Source organism: Ursus arctos, unplaced genomic scaffold (genome assembly GCF_023065955.2).
Source record: "Ursus arctos isolate Adak ecotype North America unplaced genomic scaffold, UrsArc2.0 scaffold_6, whole genome shotgun sequence".
NCBI lineage: Eukaryota > Metazoa > Chordata > Mammalia > Carnivora > Ursidae > Ursus > Ursus arctos.
This window is the reverse complement of record NW_026623078.1, coordinates 29,501,401-29,527,538: the sequence shown is the minus strand read 5'-3', so window position 1 is coordinate 29,527,538 and position 26,138 is coordinate 29,501,401. Positions and strand designations below refer to the sequence as shown.

Sequence of the window (26,138 nt, the reverse complement as noted above, 5' to 3'; positions counted from 1 at the left end):
TATATACCACCTGCAGTTGAAGAGAAAAGAGGATGTTGGGGGTGGGGTGGTGGGCAGCCAGTGATGGAAAATACAAATCACAGTAAAGGAGGATATGGTTATTATGCAGCTTTGTCTGCTTCTCCATTAATAAGAATTTCTAGAGGTTTAGTCATCCCCAAGTTCCTGGTATAGGGAGGGAGACAGAGGATGTAAGACATCCTCTTACACATGGAGACTGCCCTTATAAATGTAAATGTCTCTTACAAAAGGGTAACTTCTCAGTTTTCCTATGTCTGCTGTTTATTAAAAATATTAGCCTAGGGGCGCCTGGGTGGCTCAGTCGGTTAAGAGACTGCCTTCGGCTCAGGTCATGATCTCAGGGTCCTGGGATCCAGCCCTGCATGGGGGTCCCTGCTCAGCGGAGAGCCTGTTTCTCCCTCTCCCTCTTCTCTCCTCCTGCTTGTGCTCTCTCTCTATCAAATAAATAAATAAAATCTTTAAAAGAACCCCAAAAAACAAAAATAAAAATAAATACAAATGTCAACCTAAAATAATTCTTTATGTCAAGGAGGCATATCTCTGGGTGGCAAAATCTGCTCCCCTTCATGGTTTTTTTATAACTAACCAGATTATTATCTCTAAATCACTGAAGCTTGCTATTCTGTTTTGATATCTAGAACTTTTTAAAACTAAAGAATTTCTACTTCCCCTCCATTTAATCTAGTGGGTAGAATAATTTTTCAGGGGAAAAAGTGAAAGCAATAACTAACTTCCATTTTGACATCACATCACAAAACATACTCCCTGTCCCCTTCTCCCAGTGTCTGTTAAAATAACCCTGGCCAAATCACACCTACTGTTTATTACTAGAACCTCAAAAGTGAAATTTTCATTTTGTACCCCATCCCTCTTCAATTATGGTACTGTTGTATCTATTTCTTTTCAAGATCTTCTTCTATTTTCAATTCCTACATAAGGGGAGAGCTGCTTAGTGACCTCTAAGTTTTCTTCTAGGTCTCCGAATGTATCATTCTATATCATTTTTAATATTTAATTATGTCTTGGCTTTCATTCATCTTTTTGAACGTGTGTGTGTGTTTGAGTGACATCATTAGACACGTTTGTTTGCTTGTTTGTTTGTTTGTTTGTTTGTTTGTTTGTTTTTAATGGCTCCATGCCCTGTGTGGAGCCCAACACAGGGCTTGAACTCACAACCCTAAGATCAAGATCTGAGCTGTGATCAAGAGTCAGGTGCTTAACCGACTAAGCCACCCAGACACCCCTCGATACGTTTAAACTATACAAAAACATATGGCTTATGAGCTCCTTGGTGCCAAGGACAATGAATCTCAGAGGCTGTTGCACCCAAGAGTTCGTGAGACTAAAATCTCAGGGCCTCTCACAGGCACGGGTCCCCTTCCAAGGCTCCTGTTCTCCAGGGACTCTGGGAGGCAGCAGCAGCTCTAGCCATGGCTAAGGGCATGGAGCGCTGCTCCGGAGTAGGGCTTCTTCTCTGTGCTGGGCCGGCTGTTCTCAGCTTTGCATTGAAGGGGAACAGGACACCTGACCCCAAAATATGACATTGTGGCCTGTGAATTATTTTGAGTTAAAGACAATGAAAACCCAGCAGATGCAAGGGAAAAAAATCTTCACCTCACCCTTAACTACCCAAAAGAATTTAGAGAGGAGCCTGGCCCAGAAAGAGAGCTCTCACCAGGGATAACATGTTTCCCCTACACTATCACTACCACCCTCTTTCCAGGTGACCTCTGCCTAGAACTACACTTCCCAGAATCTTCTTTCCTGCATTATGGGTTTGAATTTGCCAGCAAGAGGAATTTGCACGAGATCTGGAAGGTGATGGTGAGGCGAGCCCATCATTCTTGGGACATCTTTGAGGATGGGTGCTGCAGCTTCTCCTACCTCCGAGGGAGGACATATTTCATTGCTGCAGACGGAGAGAGTTGGTAGAAGCTTCCTCAGAGAAACTCAAGAGCTGTAGCAGTTTGCTGGTGAGATTTGTGAGCTCTTTGCTTTGGAGGAAGGTTGCAGCCTTCCTGCCCTTTGTTTCCCTAGCTCTCTCTATACACTGCCCTAATTTCTACATTAAATTGCTTGATTTCTCTAACACCTTATAGTGCCTCATTCTTCTTAACCTTACGCAGCGTGAGACAGTTGGTATCAGTAGTAGGGTGTTACCTTAAGTGCATGTGGCATTGGCTGTGGGCCAGGCAGTGAACAGCAAAGAAAAAGTTAGAAAAAGTCATAACCCATGTAATGTAGTTGATGAGCGAACAGAAGGCAAATTGAGGACAAAGCAGAAACTGACACCCGGCAAACCCCCCCCCCCCACCATGGGATGTATGTGACATTCCTCAGGAGCCCCCAGCTGCCCTAAAGGACAAAGAAATAGTTAACCTATAGAGACCATAATCGTGTAAGACTTGAGTCTCCCTCAGTTTACACATGTCTAAGCATCTACAAGAACAAAGCATTTCTATCAGTAACCTAGCTTCCGGAAGGGAATGTAGATACAATTAAATGTCCTTATAATCTGCAGCTTCCAGGAAGTTCCCAACCATCTTAATGTCAATGCCTTGCTAGAGGGAAAAACAACCTTAACTTGACAATAGCAAGGCCTCCATATCCTGTGAGTTGTCTTTAACCTACGAAAACCCTTTTGAAACCTCCCTTTTTCCTTACCTCCCCCAACCCTATAGTAAGTATATAATCAGCCACCCCTGACAACCCGGTGCAGCAGCTCTTTCTGCCCACAGGTCCTGTCCCCGAGCTTTAATAAACCACCATTTTGCACCAAAGATGTCTCAAGAATTCTTTCTTGGTCGTGGGCTCCGGACTCCACCCCACTGAACCTCACCTATGTTCCACAACCTCATCATAGTGGAGGAACATTTGATAAAATTGTTGCCTATGATGACATGGAAGGAAGATGTATCTAATTAACTCCTGGCAGTGGACAAGGTTTCAAGGTGGAATGTTGAGGCCCAGAACTGTTGTAACAGTTACATTTGATAAAGTGCTACAAAAAAGAGAGGAGCTCAGAAGTGATCTGGCTAGTTTGTGAGCAGAATTGAGAGGGACTTTAGAGGAACCAGAAATTCTGAAATATGTAAGCTTGAAGAATGGAACTTTTTAAAGATCTCCAAGCAGTAAAAGATAAAATTGAGAAATCCTTTGAGTTAGAAAGGCTTACTAAACTCCCTCTCAGGGCAATAACCAAATCAGAGATGTAGCCGTCATGTCTTCTGTTAAGACTTCTGAAAGGTCCTCTCATCAGGACAAAATGGCCTTAGCAAGGAGACTAAAAGTATGGTCTTACGAAAACCTGATATGACCAATGTATCTGAAATTAGGGAGAGATGCAGGTTTCCAAGAAAATTCTTAAAGCTGACTAGAATCAACTCCACTTTTTTTTTTTTTTAAACAACAACAAAATTTTGTGAGAGTTCTGCTGCCATATGTATCACCAGCCTAGATGAGACTGATTGTTCACGATGTGAAAGAACTCTTGGGAACCTGCCACTTCCAGGATGACAGTGTAAGCAGCTCCACAGAGTCACTCAAGCAAAGCTGGTGGAAAATATTTTTAAATAGCCATTTGAAGTTTCTGGAGATTGTCCATACGATTAACGAAGCGACACTTATTCAAGAAAATCTACCGAAACTTGGTAAGAACAAGGACAGTCTGTGGTGCTTGAGATATTACAGGTGCCTTCCTTCCCTCCCTTCCCCGTTCAGCTTGATGGAAGCTCCACTCCAGTTAGGGGTAGCCAAGCAGACAGGACTCCCTCTCCCTCAGCTCCCAGTTAAGGCTCACCGCATCTCACTGGGAGGGGCCGGCTGCCCACATTTCTCAACCCCTTCGACTCCAAGCTGAAGAGGCTAAGTTCTTGGTGAGCGTGGCTGTCATCTACCCTGATAATAATAAGTCCTGGGTAGCCACTTGTCCTGAAATGAGGTAGCTGTGGAACCAGTCTAAATCTGGAACTGCTGCTTGAGTCAGAGCCACCCCAGTTCTCCTGTGGACACAAATGTTTGTAATTTTAGCCACTAAGATTTTGAGGTGTGTTTCATGACACTACTACAGTTCTGATGGCAGTCGTGCGGCTAGTGGTAACCACGTTCCCTCAGGTCCTGGAGGTCATGCACGTCCAGACCCTATCGTTGACACCAAGGAGAAGTTGCTGAATAAGAAATTGCTCCATTCCCTGCTCAGGTGTGTATGTGGGAACCAGGGCCAGCATCTTCAGTATTGGCCAATGGAGACCATGACTAGCAGGGTCAAAGGACTGCCCTTTCTGAGGAACGGGAAGTGGTACATGGCCAAAAAATCGTGCGGGTTGTAGAAGTGGCATTTCCAAAAACAACTTGTAGGGAAAAGAACCTTTTCTAAACTGGAAATAATAATAATGATTTTAAAAAATCAATCCCAAGAAGAAAAACTGAGTTAATTCCTGTAGTCTCCATAGAAAATAATTACAGGGGTGCCTGGGGGCTCAGCTGGTTAAGTGTCTGCCTTCAGCTCAGATCATGATTCCGGGGGACCCCATCCAGCTCCTTGCTAAGTGGGGAGACTGCTTCTCTCTCTGCCCCTCCGTGCTCTCTCTCTTGCTCTCAAATAAATAAAAATCTTAAAAAAAAGAAACAGAAGTTTTTTTTTTAAAGAAAAGAATTACAAAATCATCATATGAAGAGGTGTTCAAAGAATATATAGCCCAGAGTATAGAAAGGAGATATTCCAGAGATGTATAGGGCAGTTAACTAATAATAAAGTATGATGCTAATTTTAATGTTCTGATGCTTTTAACATTTGTACTTTGTTATGCTTTCCTTTTGCATTCTAAAATATCTTCTCCTTTGCATGTAATTTTGTTTCTCGTATTTTCTTAAAGAGAGTCACAAAGTTGACAAGGACATGAAGCTTGAACTGAGGCAGCTGTCCAGTCAGGAAGAGCGAGCCTAGAGCTGCCGGAGTCGCCGGAGGTGATGGGGACCAAGCTGACCCCAGCAGTGGCAGAGCAGGGGGGTGGCAAGCATCTGGGTCCTTGCTCTCAGGGCTTGAAACTCTCAACAGGCCACATCTGAAGTTATTACCGGCACTGGAGTTTCACATTCTGAGCCAACAGGTTCCTTTTATCATTTAAGCTAACGTGAGCTTGCTTGCTTTCCTTTCCTTTTCTTCTCTCTCTCTCTCTTTTTTTTTTTTTTTTTTTGTCACTTTTAATACAAAGTCTCCAAATGGAAACAGTAGTGGACAATAAATCTCTAAATTACCATTCATTCCTTTTGTTCCTTTTGGGTCTCATTGGATCCTAGTTCAGACCCTCATTACTCATCTAATTTATTTTGGCGGGGGAGGAGCTATCTTTTATTTTTATTTATTTATTTTTATTGAGGTATAGTTGACGCACGGCGTTAACATTAGTTTCAGGTGTACAGCATAGCGATTCCACAAGTCTATACGTTATGCTCTTCCCCACAAGCGTGGCCGCCACCTGTCACCATCCCGTGCTGTTACATTGGCTGTATTCCCTATGCTGCGCCTTTCACCCCCAAGACTTACTCATTGTCTAACTGGAAGCCTGGACCCCCGCTCCCTTTCGCCCATTTTGCCCCTCCCCCTTTTAGCTCCCTCATTAAAAGAGTATTCCTGCTATCAAAACTCAGTTTCTAAGCCTCAATTTCCATTGTATACAGTGGGGGTGGCAGGAGCACTTGCCCGCTCCTGTGGTTATTGTGAGGCTTCCGCAGCATTGAGGGTCCGCTTCACCGAATAACAAGGGCTCAGTTCCTTTTCCCGTCAAGCCCCCGCCCCCTTGGCTTGAATGCCTCATTTGCTTCACAACAGATCCTGCCGCTCCCTCCAGAAGGGATTTTCCCTCCGTGGAGCAGAGATGACAGTCCTTAGCAGGACTTTCCAGGCTCTGTCCCTATAGCCCGGAGCCGCTCTACACCTTCGTGCATTCTGTGAGGTATTTGGTGCATCTGGGACTATCTGGACACTTCGTCTCCTTTTTCATGGTGTCCCTCAAACTGGGCGCTTTCTTTTCCTTTCTCGGCTTTTCAAAAACCCTTTAGCCCATTCCTTGCTGGCGAAGCTCTCGGAGATCGCCGCATCTAATTTCTACGTCCCACGCAGCACCACTGCACTCTGCTGCACGTCGTCCGAGTACTTCTTTTATTTTGCTTTTTTAAAATAGATGATAATTTACAGGATGTCTCCCACTAGGCTGTAGGCTCCCTCCAGGCTTCTGTTTCTTCTATGTTTTTCCCACAAGACCTTGCATGGTGGAAGGAGCCCAGTCTGGTATGACTCATTTCAGACTGCCCTTTCAGGGCACCTGGGTGGCTCAGTTGGTTGAGCGTCCAACTCTTGGCTTAGGCTCAGGTCCTGATCTCAGGGTCATGGGATTCAGCACCGTCAGGCCTGACAGGCTTCCCAGGCTTCCTGCTGGGCGTGGAGCCTGCTTAATATTCTCTGTCCTGCCGCCCCTCCTCCCGCTAACACACCCACTAGCCCCAGAAGGGTCTGTGCCCTTGAAGCCTTAAGCATTCGTTTTGATGTGGTTGGCATTTGGCTGGGGGCTGAGTGAAGTTCCAAAGGGCTGTAATACTCAGGACATGCTAGACTTTCTCTTCCTTTACAATTTTTCCAAAATGCTGTGCAGAAGAAAAAAAGGAAGACATAAAAACTTGCAATTCTATCAACGAAGAGAAAGATTTCATATGTTTTCTTGTCCTGTATTTCTTGATTTGCTCATGATCTGGAAGTCTGTAAATTGCTTTCCCAGCTTCTCCTTTCTCCCATGTCCCTTTTCTTCTCTCCATTTAGCTGGTATGTGCTTTGTTCTTTCCCTAAGTCATTCAGTGGAAATTGGAATTTTAATTTATTTGGGAAGATCTATGCCAACCTTACTCTGATTGGGGTTGGGGATGGGAACCAAGAGCCTAATAGGACTTCCCACTGTAGACAAAGGTTTGAGACTTGCTAAAGTCAGATGGCTGTATGTACCAGCTCATAAATGTTGGGATGCTGTTATTTAAAGGTGAGAAATAGAATGGGATTTTCTTATTTAAAGCTCTAGCATCTTTGGGAAATGACTTCTACCATGAAACATTACAAAGCAATTTCTTGCTAAAATCAGATGCAACAAATTATTGTTTTCTGTATTACAGCTAGCAAAAAATCTGAATTCTTAAAATCGAAAAATGTTGTCTAATGTTATTCCTTGATTTTCTTTTTTAAATCACTGGGATTGCAGAACCAGTTTGTTTCTACAAGGAACACATGGTTATGAAATTACATCCATCTTTAAGGCATTTTAGCACAGATTAATTTATTCACACACGTTAGTGTGATTCGTTTGCCTGGGTTCCTAGGCTTTTACCTCTGCGTCATGTCCAGCGTGTCCTTTGAGATGTTTTTGAGAGTAATTCTCTAACCAGGATTTGTGGTTCAGCATAAAATGTAGATATGTGATTAATAGAAGTTTAAAAATATGTTTTTGCAAATTGCTTGCCCTCCGTCTTTACTAATCTGTCATTTGTGCTAAGTGGATGTGGAGACAATTTAACGAATACAATTTACCACAGACTTTAGTAAAAAATAAATTTGATTCCAGAGCACCACAAATTGTAGAATCTCGGAAATGAAAAGAACACTGAAAGGTCATCTGGTTTGTCCTTCTTCATTCAGACAGGTTTGCACTTCTCATTACAGCTGGGTGAGAATCTATCCTAATTCTGAAGACATCCTGGAAAGAAGACTCACCAGCTTTCTCGTTCTCGCTAATGTGAAACATCCATCACTTGGGGAAAATTTGTCTGAAGGACATCTAATTTCCTCATACGGGAGTTTATCCCATTTCCTCTACATGAGTCTTCGGTGACGACCACATAACATTTCTGTTAGCCGACCGTTTCAGAGAGACGAGATTGAAGAGGGTGGTGGGCATGAAGTGCTTAGCCCGGTGTCTGGAACATAATAGGCTCTACGAGTGCCATAATCATAATTACCACGACCGTCATTGTGGAGGGAGAGATCAGGGCCTTTGTCTGGTGATAAAGGAACACCAAGTAATTTGGGGATAAGCAGCTCCGACTGCCTGGTTATGGTGGATTGGGGTGTTGTATCCCCATACTGTATCCTGGCTCAGGGGAAGGAATGCATGATTCATGGCTGACTTGGGGGACGCAGGGGCATGGAAGGAATGGCCACACTTGTGCCGGCTGTTTGCCATCCCCGTGATGACGACGGCAGGCTCTTTGGGGGCAGGGACGCCAGCTTACTAGTTCTGGGTCTATAGGACTTAGCACAGTGCCTAGTATAGAAAGACATAATACGAATTGAATATTTAAGTGTTCCCTGTTAGAAAAATCACTCAACAATGTGTTATAGGAGTGTTATTCCTGTCTTTCAATACGGTTTTACAAGGTTTACAAATTTGTCCTTGAACATATTGCTGTTGCCCAGGTCGACCTTCTCTTTTCCATCTTTTCCATTTTCTTTTATTTGGACATGGAGGTCATGGTGACTCTGCTCTGAAGGTGCTTCAAGGGCATCCAGGCTATTCGTGAGTTACAGAGGCCAGAATTGAACCCTGGGTCTCATTACAACCTCGAGCATAGTGAGCAGTTCTGATATTTCAGCTCTGGGCTGATGCTTTCTGGCATCACACTGGCTTTGTATGTGCGGGAGGACTGATAAAGTTCAAAGTCGCGTGAAGTGTCAGTGTTTCAGCTACTGGGATCAGAGGCTTCCGCGCGAAATCTTGCCCTGATCAGAGCTGCTGATCACGTTGCAAATCTAGCTCTGAAGTTCTCGCGGGAGGACTCCAGCATCTTTAGCTCAGAGGAGCTCTTCCCTGGCCACCCAAGTCACACTGGTAACCCCGTCTGCTTACATGAGGCTGGAGATGAGAAAAGGTGGGAAGAGAGCAAGGAAATCCTTCTTAGTTCTCTTAGAGTAGATGTCATGCTATCATTCCCCCTCCACCTCCATCTTTTTGTGGCCCAGACTGTGTAGGATTTGTGTTTCTAGGGCTGAGGGTGGAGGGTGAATAGGGTGGACTGGAGCAGGAGGAAGGGACCATATCAAAGACACAAGAATTGTGTATTCACCAAGGTCAACAGAGGGAGGAGCTGAGTGCTGCTTTTATTCCATTTCTCTCAGGTTAGATGGAATTCTGAGAATGTGACTCTTCTCCTGACTGCTCCCTGTTATCTTCTCTCTTAGTCTGCGTCCCTTGAATTTCCAGAAAAGGAGGATTCTGGAAGTGGACTGTGGTGGATAAAATGGAGAATTTTATATTATATTTCCTTTCTGTGGCTAGGTTGCCCTTGTCCTGGGAGCTGCTGACGCTGTGGAATGACCAGAGAATCCTATGGACATTTTGACTGAACTGGCCACTCTTGGCTGGTACAGTTAAGCTTGGAGGGTGTGGGTACAGGAGGCTTTTGGGGATCCCTGTGTCCTCATCAACAGCTTTGGACTTTGAGCGTTAGCCCAGAGCAGAAGGGCTCATGCAGACTGATGTGCAGTGAGCACATGGCTCCTTGTGCTCTTAGAATCCACACTGTCTTTCTCTCCATCACCAGCCCTGACCTCTAATGTGCATAAAAATGTACCCTTTATGTGTGCTTCGTCCTCTTTTATGTGAAGTGGCAGCCAGATGGGGCCCTCTGGTTTTAGGAAGGTGTGTGGTGCTATCTGAGCTAGGGAGGCAGAGGGAGTGACTGGAGGAAAGCATCAAGTCCAGGGTCAGCCCGTTGTCCTCGTCACTTCCCCCTCTGTCAGCAGTGCAGGAGTTGGGCATAGAGAGTCTGGACACTCTGCAGGCACATCTGTGTTGGGTCACAAATACACTGGCAATACTTTACTCAATATTTATAGTCGTCTCATTAATTTAACTCAGGCAAATGTCCTTGGCATTAAGAGCAGTAAACATTGCTGTGGAGAATTGGAATTTCTCAGAAGGCATCATCCTTGAAACTTTTAGACTAGTCAGCAAAGGTCTGTAAGGTAGAGACCATAATGCATGTTCCCTGTACTCTATTAACAGACAAAATAAGGACATTTTCTTTGATGGGAAGACACCATAGCAAAGCAAGAAGCCAGCATTGGCCTACATGGTCAGGTGTCCAAACTCTAGCCAAATGCTTGAGTTCCATTTCTGGATTTATTAGCTGCGTGACCCTAGGTGAGCTACTTAACCTCACTGTGCCTCAGTTTCCTCTTCTGTAAAATGAGGATGATATTATTATCAGGATTAAATAAGCAAACATACGGCTAGGACTCGGCACATGGTAAGTGTTATATGAGTCTGTTAAGCAAATAGGCCTCTCTCCTCACTACCTGTTAACTTCTTGCCTTGGAGAGCCTGGCTTAGTTGGTAGTCTTATCATTTGCCTCACTGGCCAGGCAAGACTGGGTATCTACTTTGTGGGGCCTAATACAACATGAAAAGACAGGGTCCCTTGCTCAAAAATTATTAATAATATCGAGATGGCAGGGGTGCCTGGGTGGCTCAGTCGTTAAGCATCTGCCTTTGGCTCGGGTCATGATCCCAGGGTGCTGGGATCGAGCCCCACATCGGGCTCCCTGCTCAGCAGGAAGCCTGCTTCTCTCTCTTCCACTCCCCCTGCTGGTGTTCCCTCTCTGGCTGTGTCTGTCTCTGTCCAATAAATAAATAAAATCTTAAAAAAAAAAAAAAGAATATCAAGATGGCAGAAGCAGGGCATTAAATTAAGTGTGGGCTCTTCAGGGTGTCCATACTTCTGAGCAACCGCATAGGCCACATACTGGTGAAGCCAGCCCTGGGTCAGGAGTGAAGACTTGATGTATCTATCTGACAAGGACTGTCCTGAAGTGGTTTCAAGAAAGGCAGTGGGAGACTATCTCAAAATGCTTTGATGATTTTACCTCAGAGTTTCAGCAAAGGGCTTTGCATTGAATAATAAATGGAAACCAAGTGACAGACATTGGTAGGCTGTCTGAAAGGATTCCTTGGAAAAGGAGAGTACTTTTAATGGCAATGGATCCAGCTTTTATTTTTTTCCAGACTTAGCAGTTTTATCCTACACTTCCTCCAAAAGCTACGTGCCTCCACAGTCAGTAATGAGGTGTCAAGAAACCATGGGTTGTTGGGTGGGGTAGGCATGTGTGCCATGCTTAATGTAAGTGACTTCATGCAGAGAACTGGAATGACACAGATGACTCGTTTACACATTTATTTTCTATCTTGCTTATTCTACCAGACTGAAATGGAGAACAATGCCAGCAATTTTATCGACATTTTGACACAAAGGAAACAAGTATTTTGATGTTGAACAATTATACAGACTACTACATGCATATAAGTATGCTGACTGGTGCAGAAATATTGAGTTGATCAGCAAAACTACTCATACAAAATCACATTTTCTTTTTATGGAGTTAAAATGCAGCAGATATGGGGACACGGATACAAACACCATTAAATGGTAGAGGAAGGCATTGTATTCATGGTGCAGGACGGACAGCTGGACAAACACGAGTATGCTGAATCGTACCCTCTTCACAAAACTGAAATCAGAACGCCTCGTTTGCAAATAGAATGAAAGCAAGCACGTGGAGGCAGATGAATGACGCTAGACGAGACTTACCGCTGCTGCATAAGCGTCAGCTTTTATTGAGAGTTTGTATTGGAAGTATTTCAACACAGTATAAGATGAAATGCTAACGCTATCACGTGAATGGACAGGATGGGATAACCCAACTGAGAAATCTTAAAACATAAAATACTGATTGTGCTTCTTTTCCTCTGCAGCATTCAGAGCATTCAGAGTAGTATGAAGACCCTCAGAAACAGGGGAGTGAATAAAACTGAATGATGCTCCATGCGACTGTGCCTTTAAATCTGTACCATTGTAACTTAGAAATATGAAATCGTGCTACGTAATGTATACAGCAATTGTAGGAACTATTCCTTTAACTTGTAATGTCTGATACTTTTTATTCCTTAGGTTTTAAAAATAATTTTGAGTGTCTTTAATCCGGGAGATGTTAGGGTTTTAATAGAAACTATTAAAATCTCTACAACTTGAGGAAAAAAAGAAAAAGAAGAGGTTGCACGTCAACCTGTTTTATTGGGAAATCACCCATGATTACTCCCAGCAAGGCTTTTTATGTGCATTAATTACTGATAGCTTTGTAGTTTTGCCATAAGGTTTCATACAATTACTTTGTGACTCTTCACAGAGTTGTCCTGAGTTTAACAGTAAGATTATCATTCTAACATTAAACATTGAACTAATGAGTCTGGGAGTTGGACGTGTTTGTTTTTAGTAATGTATGAGTCTATTTAACCAAAAAAGCAGTGGATGATTCAGGCTCCCCCTCTTGACCCTAAACACACTCACGTTCACGTGCTCACATTTACAAACACGCACAGCCTTCCCCAAAGCCAGTCAGCTTTTCAAAAAATACACCCAACGAGTTTTAGTTTCCCCCCCATTTAACTCATCTGGAGATGTGCCTTTCTCTATCGGCTTTTCTTTTCTTTTTTTTCCTTCCCTCTCCCTCCCCTTGTCTTCCTCCTTCCTCCTCACCCCCACCCCGCAAGATGCTGACCTTTGAAAATCTATACATGTTAATTTTGTAGATTTCCAACTTTAGTTTTTGGAGGCCAAAGTGCAAGTAAGGTGTCCTCTTGACTACTGGACATCACTAGATGGGTCACTCCAGAGGAATGTATATCCTTTGACTGGTGAAAACAGCTAACGTCAGACAGGTAAGACAATAATATCCTCTTTTTATTTCATACATAATAGCGATGAAAGAAACCATTTAAGGCAGGTCTACGTTGGCAATGGCAAATGATTTAAGCAACTAAATAGGAAAACCGGTAGCTATTTCTCTTTAGTTTGTTAGTAGGTAACACTTTTTAAATGGAATTATTCGATATACTTTAGACTACGTAGATATGGTATAGAGATTTGTATCACAAGCCTGAAAGACAGTTAGAAACTACTACCTCGGTATTTATGGTAAAAAACACACAGATGGAAATGATTCAGTGAGATATTTAACCAAAGGCGTTAGTCACTGCCTCAGTCCTTTTTTGGGCTAGATGTTGAGTAAGCAGTTTATAGTCACTTTTGTACTGTGGCCTATGTACGTGACATTGTCACATAGTGTGTCGACATAATAAGATGAGACAACCACTCAGCAGCTTTTAAGTGCAGCACGCGTGGACAGTCAACATTGAACTTTTACATAAGCTACGTAGAGACAGGTAGTAACTACGTTTAGTGAGCTGGTTGGATGGTATAATGCTTTATCTGAATGCTATTTAATAAGCTAGGACCTTTATTTTTTGAGAAAACAGGTAGGAACACAGTATTCGTTAGGCTATAACTAAATATTTAGATCTGTCGTGCAATTATGCTTTAGACCGTGAATTAGTTTTCTAAGCATCAGACAACTGATTGAAACCCCAAACTAAGTAATATGTTATACTAAAGCTGTCATAAAATTACTGGGCAAAATGGAACAAAACAAAACCCCCCATTAAAATAAAAATATTATTTTCAGTTTACCAGTGATGGATACCGAATACTCTGAAGGTGAAATTTTAGTGTATCTTGGAAATTCCTTTGCAGATTCAATGGAAGACCTTCTTAAAGTCAGTCTGTCTCTAATATTGGAGTTAGCTGCACCCCTGTTCCCCATAATTTGGTCGGAGTAGTTGCACTTCGTGTAAAGACTTTGTAGTGGGCTGAATCATATATAGTCCCTGGTCATGACTCAGCTCTGAAGCTCCTTGTAGGAAATAAGGGTTCTATCTAAATTTTTTGTGACAGGCATTTTAAATAAATTGAAATAAAAAATGAATTTCTTCCTGTTACCTTTCTTGGTCCATAAGATTTTAACATTGACAAAAAAGCAAAACAAAAAGTCTCTGATGAAGCCTAATGATAATCTACACTTTAGAATATAAAAACAAAATTTAATGAAGAATTCTTTTTAAATTGAAAGCTTTTATTCTCATTTTATAGTTTATTTTGGCAAATAGTCAATTGTGGCAAATCTGGAACCAAATTTGGTTATGACTTACTTTGTATATAAATATATATCTGTCTCCTTAGGTTCACAAATATTGAAAGAATAAAGATGGAAGAGTGTGTTGCAGTCACACGTCTGTTTAATTTTTTGGTAATAAGGAGAGTATAAAAGAATCTTCAAATAGATAATAAAGCTAAAGTCTTGTAATTGTTATTTGTCCAAATAATGTTAGTCTCTTTTTAAAGCCACGTGAGGTGGAGATACATATATATATATATGTATATATATATATATATATATACATATATATATATAAACAAATAGAATACATATATATGTAATTTAGCAAATAAAATATTCTCTATTTTATTTTATTTTTTAAAGATTTTATTTATTGGGGCGCCTGGGTGGCTCAGTCGTTAAGCGTCTGCCTTTGGCTCAGGGCGTGATCCCAGAGTCCTGGGATTGAGCCCTGCATCAGGCTCCTCCACTGGAAGCCTGCTTCTTCCTCTCCCACTCCCCCTGCTTGTGTTCCCTCTCTCGCTGGCTGTCTCTATCTCTGTCGAATAAATAAATAAAATCTTAAAAAAAAAAGATTTTATTTATTTATTTGAGAAAGTGAGTGAGAGAGAGAGAGAACATGAGCAGCGGGGAGAGGTGGAGCGGGGTGGGGGGCAGACTCCCCGCTGAGCAGGGAGTCTGATGTGGGACTCTGGGATCTAGACCTGAGCTGAAGGCAGATGCTTAACCTAACGAGCCACACAAGTGCCCAAAATATTCTCTATTTTAAAGTGACAGTGAGTGAAAATCTACATTTATACTCACACACATTTAAAATTTTGAGTGTTTAGAAAGCCACAGAAAAATTTTAGAAGACTAAGTAATTAGTGGCAAATGTGAGTTGAATGATTTCTTCTGGAATATTTTCAGAAAAGAAAATGAATACCTCCTGTCCGGTGTTGTACGAGGTGCTTTACTATATACCATCTGGTTTAATTTATAATAGTACTTTTTAAAAGACTTAGAGTAAAATGAGAAATATTAATTTCAAAACCACCTAAAGATATTTTTATACAAAGAACTTAAAAAGATATCTTAATCCAAATTTGAATGATTTCTAATCGGATGTACGGCAAAGTACAATATTTTGAGATGGTCTTTTCTTCACCCCTAATGTCTTTTACTGAAGTTCTGTTCAAATTGTTATAACGGTTTTGGCCAAGAACCATGTAAAAACTACCAGAGTAATATCAGTTTTCCCCGATTGAAATGTTTGCTACCACTAAAAATGAAAAGGGTAATATTGGTATTTTCCTTTTTGGATACGACCCTGAAAACAGACACACTAATCGGTTGCCCACAGAAATTTAGTGGAAAGTGCATTTAGGATGGTATCTGGTGACAAATCAGTGAGGTAGTCACCACCTTTCTCATCAACTTAGTTATTTACCTTTGAAGTTCAAGAACTTATTAGAGGATTTGAAAAATTATTCTTTTGTTAACAGGGGGAGAAAAATACAGCGTCATTGCTTTGATGGTCAGACCATACTATTACACTGTGTTGACAGTTCCTTTGTCCTCAGGCTTCTCTGAGCACCTGGACAGCTTCCTGTTAGTCTTAGCTTTGGGCTTTAAGTTGCTATGGCTAATGGCTCCATTGGTCGTGCCCTTGACTTGAGACCAGAAGTACTATAGTCAGGCAGAACCTAGGGGAGGATTGCTGGCGGGCGCTGCCGACAGGAGAGGAATCAAAAATCTGGATAAGCAGGATCTGAGTTCGATCAAAGAATCTGTTTCCAAACCAGGATGGTGAGACTTGAGAAGAAGGTAGAAAGGAGTGAGGTCAAGTCCCTTCTACAAATGGTTTCCGTTGTACCCTGGGCACTGTAGGTACTGTTAATAAGTCATCCAATAACTTCCCCTTTGAACATGTTTCGTGCTTATCCTCACTTCTTCAAACAAAACAAAGAAGCAAGCAAACACCCAAGCAACAATATAAAACAGAAAAGCTTTCGGGTTGAAAACAAGGTGCCAAGAGCAAGACATAGTCATTATGCTGTCAAATGAAAGATTATTAAAAATGCTTCAGTGTGCTAATGGCACCTTATATTTGCTTAATAAACCTTTTTTATACATTCACTGTTGAATTTTTAATGGTTTAATATAATACCTTTTTAAAATTGCATAAATTTGAAACTTGGCTATTGTATGACAAACCATAGTGTTTCATAAATTGCAGGGTTTTTTCTTTTTTCTCTCTTTGGCTTTGAACTAAATAGGAAAATTTTGCCAATTCTTTAGTGAGATTTTCATACCATATATATATTAATTTTGGCAATCACATTTTGTTGGAGAAGTAATTTGGGTAACATTAGTACATATTACTTTCTATGTATCTGTTTCCTTTACAAAAATCCTCCTAATTAAACATTATGACGTGAGTATTTGCAGGTTGAAATCTGCCTAACCCATATGCTGCAAATAAGAATGTTAGAAGTATCTTGGTTTAAAGATGGCAGAAATCTGGCTGTAATAGAATTTCTGGCCAGCACCCACAGGTGTCTCTTGGGAGTTTAGAAACCATCTATTTTTTCACTGGGGTCAAGTCAGGGGCATTTCGGGTTCTATTTGTAAACTTCAGGAAGAATGGAGACTGTGGGTTTTGGAGTTAATCAACCGAATGACTTTATCTTCACAGGTTCATGATTCTTAAAAACAAAAACCACTCTTGAGTTCTCTCTAGCTTCCTGCTCATCGTGGAAAGGTCAAAGTAGCATTTACCGTGTCGTCAGAGTCCACGCTAGGGCACCGCTAAATAGTTAGCCAAACCTGTGATTCTGTTTTGATTTGGAGGCGGCAGGTAGCTATATTCTGAAAGTGCTGTGCAGAAAGTAGCAACAGTCTTATCAGATATTTTGGAATAAGAAAAAGAAAACTGAGAAGTGATCACTGACAAAAACATCTAGGATGTAGTTGTGATTTTTGGCTACGTGCACGCGTAACGGAAGGTGTAAAATGGTAGAAAACTTTCTTTCAAGGCCTCATTACCGCTTCCTTTCCGGGCAAATGGAGAATTCCACTGGCTCTCAGACCGACCACTAGAAGGCACTCAATATGGAGAATCAACAACAGATGGTAGCCCGTGACGTCCTTTCTGGAACTGCGTGGCTACCTCTGGTCTGTTTTCATGATTCTGTGTCTGTTTCCCTGAATCTTGATTTTGAAAGTCTATTTTTATTGTTTGGTATGCCATTTCAAAGCCTTTTTAGGTTAAAATGAAACAAAAATAACTAAAAGAAAAACCATTCGGCATATCGTTCGCCATTACTGCCCATTGCAGATGGGAGAGCTACTTGTTTGGACTGGCATTAGATTTTCATCAGACCAGCAGGTTGTGATGGCTTCTATCACAGCATGCGGACTGAGGTTTAAAAAAAAAAAATCAAACAGAACAGTTATGGGAGTATAAAAACAATGATTTTCAACATCAGTTTTGCTAGAATCACATTTCCTTTGGTGGAAGAGGGTACTATCTCCATTGAGATACACTGTCACTAGGCTTCAGACGGCTACTGTGATTTTAAACATGTATGTGTAGAAAGTGTATTCACATATGCTGGTCATTCAGATCCTAGAGTAGGGAATGAAATAAGTAATTTGAGTCCGAGGGAACATAAAAATGGGTTATGGGAATTCTCAGACTACAAATTCAAACGTATCGCCATACTATTTCCAGCTCACACTGTGGAATTGGATTTCACTTGGGAATATAATCTCTTTAAATATGAAATCTCTTCTAGACTGTAAAATGGAGGGGATAAACTGTGCATAAATTAATTTCTGGCCCATGGTAGACAATAAATGTTAGTCGAATGAAATATTTTATCACAGCAATCTGGTACTGGTTAAATCATAAGAAGTAATTTCTTCAGGAGAGAGATTAAACTTGGAATGATGGTCTCAATTGTGAATTTCATGTCAATAGTAAATCTAAATTTTATAAAAGCATACACACATACCTAATATACATTTCTCTGCTTAAAAAACATGTTTAATTTACTCACACATTTCTTTTTCTTCCTTCTTTTTTGTACTTGTATCTTTTGCTGGCCTTAGGTTGTCTTATTATTAAAGAGAATCTCCCCCACCTCACTTTATAGGTATTTTTGTAGATTAAAACCCCTTGAGATTTAAGAAGGAAGGGATTATGCATTAATGGTAATGGTAAATAAGGATTTATGCAGTTAACTCAGGCTGTTTTTAAAAAGGCAAGTAGAAGAAATGGTTATTGAAACCGATAGCGTTATATTGCAGGATAGCATTACATTACAGTAAGCATTAACTTCAATAACACAGAACCAAGCTTTTGGAGTTGGGGCCATTCCTTTTTCCTATTAGGGATGGGCCTTGGAGCATTTCCATTTTTTACTTAGATTTTGTAGCGTCTTCTTTTTCTTTTTCTTTCTTTTTTTTCTTTTCTTAGTTCTGTTTGGGTGAGGACAGTGGCAGTGGACAAACATCTAATGTATTTTCAAAGTCACATGGATCTGGTGAATAAATCCCTTGAGTCAAGCTATATAATAGAATTTTAAATATCTTCAATTTAGAAATTCAGAGGGCTAAACAAAGAATAGTGATATATAGCTAAAATGTTGCCTGTAGTTAATGGGAAGTAAGACAAACCATAAAAATGGTTTGTTTTTAACCACATAACTGTCATCAAACTATTAAAATAGAAAATGTGTTACAGACTTTTCCACTGGTATTAAATCTTGCTGTAGTTATTAGTGACAGACCATTACTAGCTATTTTGACAAGCATTATATCTAATTAAAAAATTATTTTACGATTTGTCAGATAAAGAGGAAAGACAACCCATAACCTCACTCAATCAGGTTAACAGTTTGTTATCTCATGTAAATCTAAATTGTGACTCAAAAATAATTATATATCAGACTTCCGTTTATGCCATCTGTCTATTTCTTAGAAAAACAGTTTGCTGGAAAAGCATTTCACTTGTTCTTGTCATCTGCTTCCCTGGTTTGATAATTGAGTGATTTTTTTTCCATACTCAGAAGAGACATTTTGCAGTAACCCAAATGCTCCTCAGGCTGGCTGTAAATGGCCCAGGCAGTAAGCTCCACGAGGCCAAGGGCTGTACCCTAGCACCAAGCACGGTGCCTTCTGTGGAATACAGAGGTGCTCACCTCGTACTTAGGGGTTTAATACCTAGTATTGAGTAATACAGGGGTGCTTACCTAGTATTTGCTGAATGAATGAACAATGAAATGGCAATTAAATTCAGTTCGACAAAATTTTTGAAATTAGACTAGAAGTAGTTCTAAAATTCTACTTGTTTTTGTTTCAGAAAATCAGGTGGCTTCCTTCAGCCCTCTGCCTGATATGTATGTCATGTTACATCATGAGCTATGAATTCTTTTCTTTCACCCAAGGGTGTGGATCTTACGACCAGAATTCTAAATTGGCAAACGTTTCTATTGAAGATGGTCAGTGTCATCTGTCTTCAGTCATTACCACTTGGCATGATTCACTGCTACTTTCAGCAAACTGCACGGCTATAAATGCGCCTCCAGGTTGTTTTTTTTTTTTTTAACATAATTTTGGGTACGAATAGGAAAAAAACCTAACGAAACATACTCTGGTACGTTGGAATGACGGACTTGACGCCAGACGACACGGATGAAGCCAGGTTCTACTATTCGCCAGTGACCTGTGTCAATTTGAACAAAATGCATAACCTCTCTGGTCCTTTACTGATAAATACTACCTAGTTCAGAAGGCTGCTGTGAGGATTAAGTTCAAGAAGAAATACTCTACATCCATAAGGCTTTTTTTTCCCTATTCAAATTCCAAGAGAAAATAGTTGAGTTGGTGGCTTTCCCCAGCCTGTGTCTGCATGAGAATGAGACTGTTTTGACAAGAAATTAATGGGAACAGATACTTGGCATATACTCTCCTTGTTACCAGATCTAGTCATATCAGGATAACGCTTGATCTAATTGCTTGCTTCCCAGCAGCTGGTTTTGCCAGAGTGGAGAAATTTCTAGTGGAAATATTTAGAGACAAACTAGATCAACTCCAGGGCCTCACTGACTGATGTCACTCTTGTATTTGTGATCCAAGACATTTATCCATGTATCCATTTTCAGACTTTCATGATTGATCTCAGTCTTTGAGCTAAGATGATCTTGTGGCCGTTTGTGCTGGTTGTTAAGATAGCTAGGAGAATCAAATGGACCATTCTTGAGATCGTGTGATTGAGTTCATTCAAATATTCTCTACTCACTGACGTTTGTCCCTGGGTCACTGAGCTAGCTCCCGGTGAGTACCCACTCCCCGTAGCAGAAACCTCCAGCGTGCCTGAAGGAACCAGTCTATGTTCCCATCATCCATGCAGTGCTTCTTAAACTAGGGACATACTTTCCAAGGGGTACAAAAGAGGTATATGAAGTTATAAGAGTATCAATTTTACTAGTCGATAAGCAATATAAAACATCAGTTCTTTTATATTGAAACATATGGAATAAAATGCAGCATTTACATGAATTTTTAATGTAAAAATAAGACTTCAAAAGAATTCTGTGCTTGGTATATTTGCAGACCATTTCAGGCATACACACGTTCATTCTCTGTGTCAGCTGCAGTTCATTGAAAAGGTCTAGGAAGTGCTGCAGAAGTGCATTCTGGGAGCCCTTGGTTCCCAAACTGCCTCCCTGGGAAACAACAAAGTCAGTTTTTTTTTTTTTTTTTAAGAGGAGCATTTTATTTTTCTCCTAGCTGAAGACTTTTGGCTCAGAGGGGTTAAGAAAAATGGAAGCTTAAGCTTCCCATAAGATGTTCTTGAAAATTCTTTGAAACTTAAAAAATATTAAAAGGAAAAAAGTTTTCAGGGAAAATGATTCCAGGGTGGAATGTCTAGATTCCTTATCTAGGCAAGATTTCTAAGATTAAGCGTTCTGGAGCAGGGTTCTAATAGACACATGAAAGTGGGCATTAGTGAACTATCAGGGCAATAAGACAAACCCACCTGTGCAGACAGATAAAAGAAAAAAACTGAGATTCAACAATACAGAGACATTAGAAAATAATTGCTTTGTAAGAGTGTGTAAGGAAAATGATTTTCATAACTTATTTGCTATTCATCTAACAGCAGATATACCTGTTTGACTTGAAAAACTACATGTAGAAAATTTGAACACTCTAGATTTACAAAAACAGACCAACAATTCATTTCAGACACTGAAATAAGTATGAGGACTGCAAATATCAACGGCTAATGACCATAAACCCTTCAAGGTTATGTCTTGAGACAAACATGAAACCCATTAAGGAATTCTAAGCACAGTGAAAGAGAAACATTTAAAATTGTTTTTAGCAGTAGGGATGCTTGGATTTCAACTAAGATCAAAACTTGTTTTCTTATCTGAGATATAATGACCAGATTCTGTTAATAAATGTCATTCCTAAAGCCTTAAATTCTAAACATTTGGGTTGTCTTTTGCCAGTGTTTTGATCGTATTTTAAAAAATAGAATACACTTTAGAATTTGTTTTTTCTTTAAACAAAAGTTGCTCTTTAAATTTGGTCCGGAATTTTCCCAACTCTTTCTATGAACCACACACACACACACACACACACACACACACACACACACACACTCTCTCACATACACACACGCACGGGCACACACACGTACAAAATGCATTACGCTGAGGCAAAACTTGGACATTCCTGAGAGACCAAGGAATCGTATTAACTTGAAGTCTTAAGGGACCTGAGAAATAATTCTCTCTTGGGTTTATTGGGGTAAAACTGAGACTAAGAGGTTTCCAAGGCTTAACCAGAATCACGCATCTGGTAGCTGCGGATCTGGAAAGAGAGCCTTCATTTCCTGCGAAGCAAAATGGACTCAACCAACCTGGGTTCTTAGCACAGACTTCACCAACAGGGTAACCACCAGTATGTATCTTAACTCCTCTGGATTTCAGTGTTTTCAGTCGAAAATGCTGGAAGTGGCTTTCAACAAGGGTATTCCTGATGAAGCTTGGGGAGCTGGGAACGTGAGTGAGTGTTTCTAGTTGCTGCTGTTGGCGGCAGGTGCCCACCAGCCTCCGTAGCGCTCTTCGAGTTACGGTGTTCCCTCCCCCCACTGGGAACTATGGGGCGACCCCTTACCTGCCGAGAACTCTTTTCATGGTAACTCATTTCTGAACCCAACTATGTGAGGGGTGGCGGTCTCACTTAAATAGCTTTGCTTTCAGTTTGTCAAAAGTCACTTTTTGGAATTCCCGTTCTGGCATATCTGCATTCTTTAGATAGCAAAGTTTATGTTGGCTTCAAGTGGAAAATACCGTCATCTTTCGATGGTGAACACACAACTTAAAAACCAAGAAACAAAAAACCCGATTTCCAAATGTGGAGAGACATTAAAAAAAAAAGTTTAGTTGTATGATATAACCTTGGACATATTTTCAGGGTTTTAGGCTGTGGCAAAATTGGATATGTAATTGGCAAAATTTCAAGCTTCAATTCCAAATTTGTCGATATCTGGTCATTAAATCTTGCCTATTTGCATGACTTATAAATAAAACCACAAGTGCCACAAGTAAGCAGAAACACAAAAGAAAAATGTACCCTATGAACTATATCGCAATAAAAATACTGTATTCCTTTAAACAAATGTACTTTTAAGAGCTTTATAACCCAAAGCAAGATATGTGAGATGGTTTAAGAAGAGGTTGCAATTTTGCAACAAGAAGTCTGTACAGCTCCTCCAGGCAGTAGCTGTGAAGGAAGGTGTCTGTGTCTCAGAAACTTGTTTCCATATGTTCTTGACAATTTTGCATCCTGGATCCCATTATTTACAAAGTCAGGCATTTTGCAAGCTCAAAGCACCTTGGTCCTCATAATTACGAATGCATGCAATGACATTTCATCCTTTCATGTGCAAATTCTAAAATTCATTGTAACAGAAAAGTTAAAAGTTGAAAATCTGTCTATAATTTGAAATGAAAGGATCAAAAATGTCAGACATTGCAGAATACTGGTTCCTAATAGAGCTCTCTTTATTTGTTCACTGTTCCTCAGTCACTTTTGTTTGTTACAAAATGCAGTCTTGACTTTATTTAAACAGTACTTAAACTAAACTGCTCATGCCATGCAAAAATAACATTTTATGCACTTTTTTTGTGGGGGGGGCCTCCCGTGTTTTTAGTTCACAGGCATTATTACCGCATTTTTAAGAAACAAGTTTTATTATTATTATTAATTATTATTATTATTATTGCTTTTGTAACTAGTCACATGCTGGTTTCACGTGTGGGACAATAACCTGTGTCTCCCGGGTTGGAATGAATTTCTGGGGCAAACAAGTGGTTTTCCATCTTGCACCCTTCTTGACTATTGTCCTTTTTTACTTCTGCCACAGCATGGTAAATGTCCTGCCTACAGTTGTGACTTGTGTCCTGGGGGGAGGAAGAGCCCACACAGGCCTCTTCTCTCAAAGGGTCTCTTCCATCACTACTAGGTTTATCTGAAAAGCAGTTTGGGCTGGAGTCAGCCTGCTTGTCCTGCCTGGGCCCCTGGAGCTCGAGGAAGTCATCATCTTCGCCAGTGTCTATTTCGGTGAAGCTCCTCCTCTCTCTTGACGAGAAAGGAAAGAGTTTCTGCTTGGGAAACCGAGGGGTCAGCCCTTTGGAAGGTCCCTGACAGTGTGCGGCTACCTCGGCACCCAGCAAGGGTCTGTCTCCCTGGGAGGGGGTTTCTTCGAGGAGGATGGTGCTGATGAGCTGCGGGGTGGTGAGTGAAAAGTCAGCCGTCGTGACCGGCAGGGGCCTGGCTGTGCTGGGCGGGGTCTGGGGGGCGCTGCCTCTGTTTTCCTTAAAGTTCACTTTGAGCGATCTGGATTTCAGGGGGTTGCTGCCTTTCAGCGAACTCTTAGGGCTCTCGGAGGTGCTGTCCAACTGCAAAGGGCCGTGGAGCCCACTTTGGGACGCGCCGGCCTCGAGGCTCACAGTTATGTCGACTGGAGCGTATTCCAGGATGGCATCCCTGGCCCCGGGCCCTTTCTCTCTGCTTAGTGTTAGAAATGGGGGCCCCCTGGCTCTTTGGTGCTCTTCCGTCGCCATGAGGTCGGGTGGGAACTTCATCTGCAGGTGGGAGGCGGACAGCGGCGGCAGGGGCGACCTCTCGGTCTCCGTGAAGTCGGTGGCACAGCTGGTGAAGCTGTCTATGCTGGAGGTGCTCTTCATGTCCACGATGACCTCGGTCTGCGCCACGGCCAGCTGCTCCTGCGGGCAGACCACTTCGGCCATTTCTATCTCCTCTTCGTACGCAGACGGCCTCTCGGGCTGCTCCTGGCCGTCGGGGTTCGGGTGAGCGTGAGGCTGGGTCTTGGTGATTTCGTTGTACAGCATCTCCAGCTTCTGGGCACTCAGGTGCTGCGGGCTGGAGGAGGAGGTGTTGTTCAGCTGCTCGTGGGAATCTTTTTGGCTGACCTCCTGGTACTTGTTCTCGAAAGATTTGTTGGAGCTCGTTTCCGACAGCGCTTTCCTGGCCCATTTCCAGCGGCTTGGGGACAGGTGATTATCATCCGCTGAGTCCTTGGTACTGGCTGACTCTCCTGCCTTCTCCACGGCCACGTCGATCAGTTCCATGCTTCGGGCAAAGGCATCTTTCAAGTTCATAGAAACGATGCTTCCGTTCCTCTTGGCCCGCTCAAGAGCCTCTCTCCTTTTAATTGCCTTCTCCTGGCGTTTCTGCTCCTTGTAAAACTCAGAAAAATTATTCACGATGATTGGGATGGGAAGAGCAATAACCAGAACCCCGGCAATACAGCAGAGGCCTCCCACTATTTTCCCTAATAACGTTTTCGGGTAAATGTCACCATAGCCCACGGTGGTCATGGTGATGGTGGCCCACCAAAACGACGCGGGGATACTGGTGAACTTGGTAGCATCTTCATCCTTCTCAGCAAAAAATACCAGGCTGGAAAATATCATTATCCCCATGGCCAAGAATAAGATCAGTAAGCCCAGTTCGTTGTAACTCCGTCTGAGGGTGAACCCCAGAGACTGCAGGCCTGTGGAGTGTCTGGCGAGTTTCAGGATCCTGAGGATGCGCATGATTCGGAAGATCTGAACCACACGCCTCACGTTCTGGAACTGCAGCACGCTCTTGTTGGACTCCGTGAGGAAGATGGTGACGTAATAGGGCAAGATGGCCAGCAAATCAATGACATTCAGCGGGCCTTTAAAGAACTTCCACTTATTTGGTGAGGATAGGAAGCGTAAGAGGTACTCCATGGTAAACCAAGCAATACACACAGCCTCCACATGGGCCAACTGGGGGTTGTCGTTGGGTTGTCCAAATTCATCCACCGCCTGCAGCTCTGGCAGCGTGTTGAGAGACAGGGCGATGGTGGAGAGCACGATGAACAGGATGGACACGATGGCCAAGATCTGGAAAAGAGAAGGGAGTCCAAGTTAGCAAATACTCTGTTGCGTAGGCAGCTGGGAGACATTTGGATTCACTGGTCTTTCAATGATACGAATTGCTCAAAGATATTCCAGGAAGGTAACTTTATAGCCTAACATTCTCTAACTAATGCAAACACATTCACTTTTCATGAGTTCATCTCACTTAGAAGCCCAATGTAGTACCCATTTAAATTCCAGGGCCTAAGCAATTTGACCAAAATAATCCATTCCCCACCCCTGCCTTTGTTCTTGTGTGAGTAACCATCCTTTGGAATCGCTTTGGGGAGCAATCTCGCTTCTCTTAGTTTTGCTATTTTTCCCTCTAAGCCACCTGGTTTGTGTTTCTTTAAGTGAATCGCCTGACATGCCACATATGCTAGACAGAATTCATGGTTTCTAGAAGTTTTATTCTACAATTAAAACCACAAATGCCGACCTACACACGAGAGAGAATACAGCATTCAGTGCAACAATGCTTCCCGTATGACCAATACCATTCATGTGGTAAGCACTGACGGCAGAACCAAATCAGGAGAGCCTTCATCCTGGAATGTGGGGACTTCTGGCCAGCATCATGGGGGAAAGGAAGATCA

The 26,138-nt window shown here is 41.8% G+C and overlaps 1 protein-coding gene across 1 annotated transcript in view; it reads right to left on the bottom strand.

The window, feature by feature from the left end:
* Window positions 1–23,111: 23,111 nt before the first annotated feature.
* The window catches only part of KCNB2 (potassium voltage-gated channel subfamily B member 2), a 381,493-nt gene continuing 378,466 nt past the window's right edge, over window positions 23,112–26,138 (bottom strand). Inside the window, exon 3 of the mRNA XM_026495898.4 lies at window positions 23,112–25,527. Within this exon, the coding sequence (XP_026351683.3) occupies window positions 23,368–25,527 (2,160 nt within the window). The 3' untranslated portion in view covers window positions 23,112–23,367. The remainder of the gene's footprint in view (window positions 25,528–26,138) is intronic.